The sequence below is a fragment of the Choloepus didactylus genome, chromosome 1, assembly GCF_015220235.1.
Source record: "Choloepus didactylus isolate mChoDid1 chromosome 1, mChoDid1.pri, whole genome shotgun sequence".
NCBI lineage: Eukaryota > Metazoa > Chordata > Mammalia > Pilosa > Megalonychidae > Choloepus > Choloepus didactylus.
This window is the reverse complement of record NC_051307.1, coordinates 4404897-4415798: the sequence shown is the minus strand read 5'-3', so window position 1 is coordinate 4415798 and position 10902 is coordinate 4404897. Positions and strand designations below refer to the sequence as shown.

At 60.8% G+C, this 10902-nt stretch overlaps 1 protein-coding gene across 4 annotated transcripts in view; it reads left to right on the top strand.

Moving 5' to 3' along the window:
* Positions 1 to 450: 450 nt before the first annotated feature.
* The window catches only part of PDE9A (phosphodiesterase 9A), a 120662-nt gene continuing 110210 nt past the window's right edge, over positions 451 to 10902 (top strand). For 3 of the 4 annotated variants that reach the window (XM_037831177.1, XM_037831166.1, XM_037831230.1), the window contains exon 1: positions 451 to 581. In XM_037831177.1, coding sequence (XP_037687105.1) covers positions 565 to 581 — 17 coding nt within the window. In that variant the 5' untranslated portion in view covers positions 451 to 564. The remainder of the gene's footprint in view (positions 582 to 10902) is intronic. The other variant, XM_037831186.1, reaches the window with a different exon arrangement.

The following is a 10902-nucleotide window of genomic DNA, read 5'->3' as shown; positions in this document are numbered from 1 at the left end:
CCAAACCAGGTGGCTATGGGGCTCTGTCCCTAGGGGGAGGTGTCACTGCGGACAGACTCAACCTTGTCGCCAAAGAGGCTGGAGTCCAAGGGAAGGGGGGTGGGTGCCCAATGTGGGGAGGGGCGCACGGGAGTGAAAAGAGGGGCGAGAGAGGAGAGAGAGGGAGAGAGATGGAGGAAGGGAGAGAGGAGGGGCAGAGGAGGGAGAGAGAAGAAAAGAGGGAGGGGAGAGAGGAGGGGGCCGGCGGCAGGAAGGAGGGAGGGCGCGGGGAGGGCGGGAGCGCTGGAGCCAGGCGGGCCCGGGGAGGGAGGCGGGGCGGCGCGCGGCGCGGGTACCGGGGCCGGCGCTCGGTGCGCTCGGCGGCGCTGGTGGGCGGCGCTGGTTGGCTCCTCGCGCCGTCCTCCCCCCGCCCGCCCCCTCCTCCCGCCCACTCCCCTCCCCTCCCCTCCCCGCCGGGCGCCTGGCGTCGGGAAAGTACAGTAAAAAGTCCAACTGCAGCCGCTCGGCGCACGATGGGGGCCGGCTCCTCCAGCTACCGGCCCAAGGCCATCTACTTGGACATCGATGGACGGATTCAGAAGGTAGCGCCCCCACCCCCGCGCGCGGCCCGGCGCCCTCCCGCTGGTCGCCCCCGCCCGGGTGACAGCGCCGAGAGGCCGCGGCGGCGCAGGAGGGGAGGACCCGGCGGGGGAGGCCGCCGGGCGGGAACGGGGGGCGCCTGTCCGTGCGTCCGTCCGCGCGTCCGTCAGTCCGGGGCTACGGGCTCCGCGGGCGCGGGCGTCCCCACCGCTCGCGCCCTTGTGAAAAGGGGCTACATGCGAGGAGGGGGTAGGGCATTTCTTCCATTTAATCGGCGGAGCTTTCTTTGAAAGCATCGGTTTGGGCTTTCACATTGAGGCTTTAATTTCGGTGAAACGACCCTGGGGGTGGGCGCCATCGAGCCGCTGGGCCGAGCTGCAGGACGGCCCTGGGCTCACGTCCACGCGGGGACCGAGCGCGCTGCCCCCGCGGACACACGGGCTGCTGCTCCTGCCCCGGGCGAGCAGGTGCTGGGGGCGGGGCCGCCCTGGCGGGAGGTTCTGCAGGCGGTCAGCCCCCACTGCCCAGGTTGCCTGCAGCTGGGTCTGCTCCACATGTGGGGTGCATCTGTCTTCCTCTTTGGAGGTCTGAAGTCCAGGGTCCCTAACCAACCCGAGTCACCCAGGACAGGGGTCCAAAGCGGGCACCCTTAGTCTGTGGCCGCTCCCCTTCTAAGCCCCTTCCCTGTCCCAGAGTGTCTGTGGACACCGGGCTTCTGATGGCAGGGAGGGACAAGAGGAGAGCTGGGGGAGGGGAAAGCCATTGTCGGAAAATTGTTCCCAGACTTGGTAGACATTGCGGGGAAACCCAAGCAGCAGCTTCTCACCCGAGGAAGGGCCCCCCACTAAGCAATGTGGAGAGGACCCCGCCAGCCTGGTTTGGGCCGGCCGCACCCGCCTGGGCCAGAGGATGGATTTAAGCCAACAAACCACCCCCTCCCCCCTCCACGAGCCCAATTTGGGGGAAATGAAAAGTGCAGGCACCCCTCCCCCACTGGAGCCAGCTTGAATAGAATCCAGTAACTTGGAGCTGGAAACACCTTCAAGGTCACTGGCCCAGCCTTTCCTGTCATCAGCACTGGTCAGTGGGTTGAGAGCAGACAAGGGACTAAGCTCAGGTCCCCTGACTTCCAGGACCCGGCATCTGGGGCTGCACCGGAATTTACCAGCCTCCCTGCCCCCAGCGCGGAAGGAATGGGCCCTCCGCTGAATGTTTTCCTGCATGCACGTGCACACACACACACACACACACACACACACACACACACCACTGTTTTTACCCCAGCAGAGGAGAATTGATCAAAGACTGTCTTCTTTATTTTTTAAAGAGGTGAGAGAAGACTTTGTCTCCAGGTCAGACAGAAGCCTCCCCCTTCCAAGTACTTCCCAACGGTTGACACTTGCTGGAAGGAGGTGTAAAGGGGACAGACTGGGTTCCAGAGGGGCAGGGAGGTGAGGATGGGGTCTGCAAGCCCGCTGTCACGGCAGGCAGGTCGTTTTCCACAGGTGGCACCGTGAGCTTGAGTGACCTCCAGGACAGCAGCTGTGCAGGCTGGGCCTGGGTGGAGGTGGCTGGAGGGGGCAGATCTGAGTTGGAATCCTGGCTCTCAGCTCTCGGGTACCCTTGTCCATAAAGTAGAAATAATGCTGTGTTACGGATTGTAATGCGAAGTAAACAAAACCGTGTAAACAGGGCACTCAGAGCCCAGCTGGAACACAGTGGGCAGCTTCTCTTCTCTCTCTTTATGGAGAGATGGAGAGGGGAGGGAGATGGAGAGGGGAGGAAATCAACCGTGCTCCTTGAATGGTTCTGCCCTTTCTACAGTTTTTGTTACTTCTTGACCTTGCTCTGTGCTCTGTGCTCTTTTTTGTTCACTGTTGGGGAATTCATAGCTGGGCTTGTAGCTCTGGTTGAGAACCGAATCATTTGGGGTTTCCAAGCATATGCTGGAAAATGATAACCCCTCCCTCACCTGGCAGACCCCACCCCCCGGGAGCACAGTGGGGACTTTCTGTTTCCCATCCTGGAGCACTTTCAGGAAAGCTATCCTTGGCTGCCCTCTCTTTTCTTAAAGACCCAGGCGCTGGCTTGCTTCTGAGCAAAAAGTCCGGGAATGCAATCGTTTTCTCTCTCCCTTTCATCCATCCCATGCAATCGTTTTCTCTCTCCCTTTCATCCATCCCATTGCCTCCCCACTAAAGGTCATGGAAGCAGAACCCACGTGGCTTTCCAAGGAGAGGGCACTGGGTGTTTGCAGGGAGGAGAAAGGGGGTGTCTGCTTTCTGCCACCTGAGCTGTGAACCTCCTGAGAGCCACTGCGGGGCCCGGGGAGTCCACAGCCCCTGGGCTGTCTTTGCCCTTTGAACCTCTAGTTGTCCAACTCCTGGGAATTTCAGCTTCTCCCAGATGGTGAAAGGATGGGGAGGAAGGCAGTGACACACCTAGCAGTGACTTCTGCAGATGTTCTCGGCTCCAGCAGAGCTTGGGACAGGAGAGGGACTCTTGAAGGGCAACTCCAGAGTGAAAGTGCCTGCACTCTCTCCTTGGGGGGCTTACCTGTCCAGGTAGCACTGCAGGCATTTCAGAGGACACTGAGAGACGGGCCCCACCTGGACTACCTGAAGAAAACTCCAGGCACACACCTGCCCAGGTTCCAAAGCAGAATTCAGGGTGTGGGGACTGGGGCAGCTTCTGCCACCTTGAAGGATCTGTTCTCCATCCCCTGGGTTTTTCCTTCAGCAGTTGTGCAGAGGACCCATGGAGGTTCAGGGGGCTTCTCTCCCTGACCTGCCCGTCTCCTAGGCCCTGCACTTCCCAGCTCTCCCACCAGCCACGTCTGCAGCCCAAGTGCAGTTCTCTTCCTCTGTGGCCGCTGTTTTCTCAACCGTGGAGGGGGTGGTAGGAAGGAGGGCCGCTTGTACGAATCAAGTAGAATGAGGTGCATCACTTGGTGGGTCATGCGAACAGGGTCTGAGGGGCTCCTGCCTGGTGGGGCATCCATGCTTGGGTTGACCGGTGTCCAAATGAGGTGACCTGGGGAGCTGAGGCCTGCAAGAAGCCAGTCCTGGGCAGCTCGGGCAGCTCGTGCTCAGGAGACCGGGGGAAGGCAGTCCTCCATTTGTGTGATTGCCCTGGGCCTGGCAGGGACAGGTTCCCTTGTCCTCCCCTCTCTTGTGACCCTGGGCCATGCCGAGCTGCCCCCTTCTCGCCCAGCCTTGCTCAGTGGCCGGAAGCCAGGTCCTAACCAACAAACAGCCATGCGGGTTTCCCTCAGCTGTGTCTACTCTGAAATAAGGAAGCAAATGAGAACACAAACCAAAGGGATCAGTAGTGTTAGAAAGTTGTTAAAATGCCAGCAAAGAGCCGTCCTAGTTCTGCAGCTTGCCATCCGTCTGTCCGTGGGAGCCCTAGCCCACGCCCACTCCCTGCAGTGAGAGCCAAGTGCCTGGCGCATTTTCCTGCTGGCCGGAGGCTGGCCTGGGCCTTCCCGGGCTCCTTCCACCTTCAACCCAGCCTGGTCCTCTTGCCTCTGGGGACCCGAGGTCTTCCGTGTGGTTCCGGCCTCATGCTCTCCTTGGGAGCTGCCCTGGAACCTCTGCGAGCCTGTCCGGCCCGACCCCTGCCCTCTCACGCCCAGTGGTTTGCCTCTTTGCCTTCAGGCACCCGCACCCTCTGCCCCACCCTGCCAGGTCATTCTCTGGTCCCTGCCCGAGGAACTCCCCCTCTGATGGCCTGTCTCTCCCGGACGCTCCCTGCACCCTCCGAGGGTCTCCAGGCCCCTCGGCCTCAGTTGCTTGCAGATGCTCCAAGCCAGCTCCTCTGCCTGTGTTGAGTCCCACCTTCTGTTTTCTGCAGAGTTCCCAGCACCCGGCCTTGCCCAGCCCTCCACCGCCGGGGCAGGGCGGCTCACAGATACCCTTCAGCTCTCCTAGAGCAAAGCTGTTCCCTGCACTGAGCACGTTGTAATGGATATTTCCTTTCACTGTAAAACCCGTGCACTTGCTTTGTGCTGTACTCGCAGCGTGCGTTTCCTGCCGGCTCGATGCATCTTTGCTCCTTTCCGCCGGCCAGGCTGCCCCATCTCGGGTTCTCTCGTCTGGACCCAGCGCGCGAGCCCCCACCCGTCATCCCCGTGTGGACGGCGCCCTCCGTGGCCATCCTCGCTGCTTCTGGAGAACGCGTTTATCTCCCTGTCAGTGTTTATGACTTAAGACCTTTAAACAGATGCTGAGGCCAAGGGAAGTCGGGGGAGGGGATCATTCCACCCCATTTTGGGTTTCCGGTGTAAAAACGGAGATGGGGCAGTGGCGAGGGGCAGCGGCGAGGGGGTGGACTTTGGCCACATGTGCATGGGCACCCCGGCTTGGGGTGCACCCTGTGGCCCCACCTGCGCTGTGAAGATCAGCCAGAGCATCTCTGCGTTGGCTTCTTTTCAAGAAGGCAATCAGCTCTTAAGGGCCGACGGCCTGAGAGTCCTTCCAAGTCAGGGCTCTTTGGGAAGCAGCCATTTTCCCTGGCTCCAGCCCAAGGTCACTGAGAAGACCTGAAGCCGCAGGCCCCTTCCTTCTTTCCACTCAGGGTGGTCTGAAGGCTCTCAAACCCAACACTTAGGACTGCCCCGGGCCCTGGTGGGGGTTGGCTGCAGGCTTGAAGCCCTGGGGTCCCCTGCGACTGCGCATGGCTCTGCCTGGCTCTGTTCTGGAAGGATCCCGTGGTGGGGGCTGGGACAGACAGCCAGGCGTCTGTCCTGCTCCACCAGGCAGCAGCCCTGAAGCCTGGGCCACTTGCTTGGCCGCTCTGGGCCTCCGCTTTGTCCTGGGTGAAGTGGGCACGTAGTGATCCCCTCGTGTGGATGAGGCTAAGTTACCTGTGTAGGGACCTAGAGCAGGTGGACACGTGGGGAGGTGCCACGAATGTGATTCTCGCCACACCCAAGGCCTCTGCGTGTCCCCTGCGCCTGTCAACCCTGAGGCTCTGGAAGAAGCAGGGCAGATGCTTTCTTGTCACTTGCCTGGTAACTCCCATGAGCCCCCGTGAATCTGAACCAAACACAGCCATGAAGAGCCAAGCCGGGTCAAGGGCCCCGTGTCTGACTCCCCTGCCCACACACCTTCATCTCTGACCTGGTGGCATCTCCACCCCCTGGAAATGGGGCTGTTCCATGGCCTCTGCCAAGGGGATCAGTGGGTCTCAGCATGGCACGGGGGCCTGAGGGGCCACCTCACCTCAGAAATGGGAGCTGTGGTTCTTAGGGAAGTGGGGCATGAGCAGCAGAAGGACAGCTTGTGCATGGTGACGTGCAAATGAGAAAGGCACTGGGGACGTCACTGACAGCCAGGACAGGCTCACCTCAGGCCCAGACGCAGTGAGGTGGGCGGCCGCTGAGAGCTGGGTTCCCGCAAACAGGACAGCTGTGCTGCTCGGGGACGGCGGGCAGCCGCTGCGGCCACATCGGGGACGGCGGGCAGCCACTGTGGCCACACAGCCTCTCCTGGACACGACGGCACACGCCCATCCCATCTCTCACTCGCCCTGTGCTGGGCTCCCCACTGACCACTGGCCTGAGCCCCCTGCAAGGTCTCCTGGCCGTGGGCACCCACCTCTACCAGCCTGGACCGCAGCACGAGGCCCGGATCCGCCCGCAGTCCTGATGCTCTCTCCCTCCAGCCAGACGGACGATGTGGCCAGGGCCGGCCTGCTCCCACTTCGCAGAAGCATGAGCTCGATTCCAGGGAGACGACTTGCAGGGAGCATGCTTTGCAGTTCCCTGGCCCGACCCGAAAGGAGGTGGAGGTGGAGGCCAAAGCCTCTTGCTCGGCAAACTGGGCTCTTCTCCTGCCTTCGTGGTTTTGTCCACATTTTAGGGTTCTCAATATTTTTTTTTGAGGAAAAAAGTATTTTAAGAAAGCACATAACTAAAGATTCATTTGCTCGTGTGAAAACAGTGTACGCGTCTAGGGACATTGGGGATACAGCCAGGCTGAGGGCCACGGCGCAAATGCAGTCGGCCGCCTTGAGACGGGCTGAAGGAAGCGTTGACGGTCCAGGACGTTTTCAGTTCTCAAAACGCGTTTGCAGTTGGGGGAGTGAGCCCGTCTCCTCCCCAAGCCCCAAACCCCACCAGTGTTCGCTCATAGCAGAAACCCACAGCCCCCCAAAAGCTCAGCCTAGAAATAATTAAAAGAAGAGCCAGAATGTTTCATTCATTTGGTTTCAAAGTTTTGGCCTGATTTTTAAACAACCTCCCTCAATAATTTTCATTCTTATTTCCTCAGCTTGCCAAGTGTGGACCTGTCACCAAGGGCTTATCGCTGTGTCTTCTGAAAAACTCTTTTTTTCCCTAAAATGCTTCCCTGTGTCCCAGTCGCTGTTGTCTTAATCCAGGAAGGCTGCCTTATGGAAGTGTGGTTTGTTGGGCCAGGGGAGAGGTATCCGCTGTTCGGGGAAGACAGAGGCTTTGGGGGTTCGCTTACACGAGCCGATGGCTGTGGGGCCTTCGCTGGCAGGTGCTGCCCTATCTGAGCCTCCGTGTCTTCGTGTGAACTGGGAAAAAGGAGCAACCACTTCTCAGCTGGTCAGAAAGCAAACGCCTGAAATCGTGCAAAGGGCTTAAAATGGGATGGCCTGTGGTGAGAGCCAGACGAATGTCACTGTCATGAATCTTATCTGTTTGCTTACTTATGTCGTGGAGTCAAGGTGGCAGGGCCCGTGGGTCTGGTGGGGGAGCCCTGCGGAGACCCCAGCCTCACTCTCTGAGCTTGGCAGGCAGTGCCTGGTGCCCTGCCCCAGTGCCCGGCTCAGGGCTGTGTGTCCGGACAGCCATGTGTCCGGATGGCTGCCCAGGGTGTCCAGTGTGTTCTGTGGGATGTGGGGCCAGCTCAGCCTCCCACATGCTTTTGGTTCCATAACGTGCCAGAGCTGTTTCCCAGGTGAGCCTCGCCAAGGAAACAAGGTGTGTTTGCAGAGTGAGGGCTCAGCAGCTGTCCACGCCTGCCCAGCTTGGCTTTCCTTGTCACACGTCTCCTACAAATCCTCCGTCCCCCCAGGTGCAGCCTGGTGTGGTGCAGGCCTCGGGGGGTGGGGCGGCTTCACAGCACAGTGAAAGATGCATGGGATGTGTCACAGCCAAACCTTCCCGATGTAGCCCAGAATGTCACCGTGCAGATGTGCTGCCACCCTGCTGTCCTCTAAGTCCAATTTGGCATCTCCTGGAGCAGGTTTCGGAGGGCCCAGGGCTGTGTCCGTGTGGGGGGCCTTGCATGCTGCACTGGTTTGTCCTGTGAGCCGAGCTGGTGATGGGGTTCACCGAGTCATGGTGTCTTTAACCTCACTGCTTCTGCCATGGAGGATTTTTTTTCTTTTTTCTTAACTTCTATTGCCTTGTAAATAACAGGAAAAGAGGCAGCGCATTTGACATCATCTAGAGGACTTTAGTAACCTCTCTACTTGGGATTTATATTAGTAGTAACTGCTAACCGGGCGCTCTGTTTACTTAAAGGCTAAATGGACGGTGGGGTTTGTAACGGGGGATGCTTGTGTAGCTCTTGCCATCTCCAAAGCGTTTGGGGGAACAGGTCCTCAGATGTGTTCCCCAGGGTCATGTTAGGTGCCACGGGGAGGGAAAGTTAGCATTGGAGCTGTGGTTAAAGCTTCAAAGCGAACAGTCCTGCTTACTCTGGAATCGCTCGGTGAAGCGTCTCATGCAAGCCTCAAAGGATGGACCCCGGCTGTTTGTGAAGGAAAATCCAGAGCTGAGAGCACCGATGGGAGGTGCAGGAGAGCGCGGCTCTTGAGATAACGCATTTCCATGGGACCCCCTTAAGACGGCACCTGCAGCCCACCAGGATGCAGGCCACCTCCCGGGGCTCACCTGGGCACGTTTGAAGGTTGAGCCCCAAATATAGAGTTGCAGCAGTGTCTGTGCCCTCGTGGCCCAGACCATCCGGAGTATTCCTAGGAACGAGAGTCCAGAGAGCAGCATTCCACAACCCAGCAGGGGGTGAGCGGGGGAGGCGGAGGAGCGGTGAATTCCCTTCAGCAGATACTCCTTGACCTGGTGCTGGGTGGACGGGGCCATAAGGGGAGCGGGAAGGGCCACGGCCTCAAGGCAGAAGCTGCCGCCGACGGACACAACGCAGAGGCCAGTGCGAGGATGGACGGCAGCGCCGCGGTGGCCAAGAGGCCGACGGGAGGAGATGGGGACAGCAGAGTTGGCGGGAGAGGGGCTGAGGTCCCCCGTTCTCCTCACCCCACTCAGAGGTTACCACCCACTCCCCAGATGCCCTAAGTGTCCAGCCTTTACCATCGCCGCCTGGTTTTCACGGGGTTCCCTTGAGTGAGTCTGGGGAGCACAGGTCCCTCGTCCCAGCAGCCACGGGCCGACGTGCTGAGTTACGGACGGGGGCAGGGGGGGCTCCTTCCTTCTGTGCACCCACACCTGTCGCCTACACACGGCAGCAAAGAGGGCCAGGCCCGCTCCCCAGCTTTTCTGACTAGTCATCACCCCAGCACCACCCTCCCAGCCTCTCCCCGAAGCCCAGGGTCTCTCCAGGAGCTGGGGACCCTGGGTCTCCTGGGGTGCCAGGCCACCATGGAATGTGCTGGGCCCCAGTGGGGTCTGTGTTGCAGTCAACCCACTGTTAGAGCCCCCAACAGAGAGAGATTGGGGAGCCCCGAGAGAACACAGGTCAAGGCACCCCCGGCCCCTACCTGCCCTTTGAAGTGCCAGGCTTGGTCCCTGGGAGGGAAAGCCTGGGTCTGGAAGATTTCAGCCAACTGCCATGAGCTGGGGCACTGAACTAATGCAGTGACCGAGGAGGGTGCTGGAGCTCGGCGCGTGGCGGGGGGCACCGAGGCCCAGTGCACTGCACTGAACAGCGAACACACCATGCTGGGCTCCACGTGGCTCGAGAGGTGCTGCCTTCAGCACATGTCATGTCGCAGGGACGTCACGGGGGACACACCGTCCCCCATCCCCGCGGCCACAAGTAGAGCCGGCGTTCCAGCTGACCACGGCCACTGACCTCCCACACGGAGCAGAACGGGGTGCCCGGCGGCTGCAGTGGCCATGGAGGCAGTGTCTTTTCTGGCAGGAAAAAGCATGCTCCATTTTCCTAGTGGAAGTTCCAAAGTAATAAAAAGGAAAGATTTTTTTTTTAAAAAAAAAGGAGCGGAAAAAAGAGAGAGAAAAGGACGTCTCCCGTTTCCAAATTTCTGCCCGAATGAAAGCTTCCTGAGGTGCCTCGGCCCACGTTCCGGGTGGAGCCGCCCCCTTCCTCCAATGGGAGACCCACGCGGGAGCCTCAGTTTCCCCAGACGCACCTGCTGCATTGTCACCATCCTCGCCCTCACTGGCCCCGTCCCCCTCAACCCCGCCGAGCCCTCCCAGCACCTGCTCCGGCCCTCGGGGGCTCTGCAGGGGGCCCTCTGTCTCTCCTCTACCCTCACCCCCCAGCCCCCCGAGCCCCGCTGCTTGCTGCTCACAGCCCGTCTGTGCTCCCTGGGAGAGTCTGGGCACTGCAGGGGCCTCCCCACCTGGCTCTCCCCAGCGCCGTCAGCCCCCGGGGGACAGGGGTCTCCCGCACCTTCCCGGGTGCCGGCGCAGAGGCCCTCGCTGTCGTGTTTGCTGAACGATAATGAGCTCGCGTGACTCCGTCTGGGGAGAGGTGACAGCCCTCCAGCCCCTGCCCGTCCCTGAGCCCCCGCGGCTCGTCCCTGCTGCCCGGGGCACCCCAGGGAGATGGGGTGGCCCCTGGGGGAGGAAGGCCCCGGCGGCGGGGAAGGAGCCCTCCGGGGCAGTGCCGCTGGCCCAGCTCGAGGCCTCTGGGAGGACACTGTCTCCACAGGAGGACGCAGCGACCCTCACGCACCCTCTCGCTGTCGCTCAATCCTCCTTTCTCCTCGTCCGTGAGGATACGAGGGGCGCACTCCCGCGGCAGGACCGGCCCCGAGACCCCCTGCGGCCCCCCAGTGTGGAGGGTGATGGAGTAGGGGGCAGCAGGCCTGTGTCCACGGAGCTCCTCCTTTCTCTGTGGGGCTAGGGCGTTGGCATGGCTTCCCCCCACGGAGGCAGACGGGTTCCAGAAACGCTCCAGGGATCCGCCTCGAACCAGTGGTCTGTGCTTTCGGGGATCAACATTCCCCACTTCTGAAAAGTGGAAACAGCCGTCAACTTTTGCCCTTTTCTGGCTCCCGAAATCATCAAGTCACCAAGCCCGAGAGCCCAGCGGGGCCATCAGTTCCTGAGAGAGAGGGTCCCTCGGTTGGGGACCGCTGAGCCCCGTCCTCCCGTGTCCCAGGCTGTGCTCTCCCTGCACCCCCACC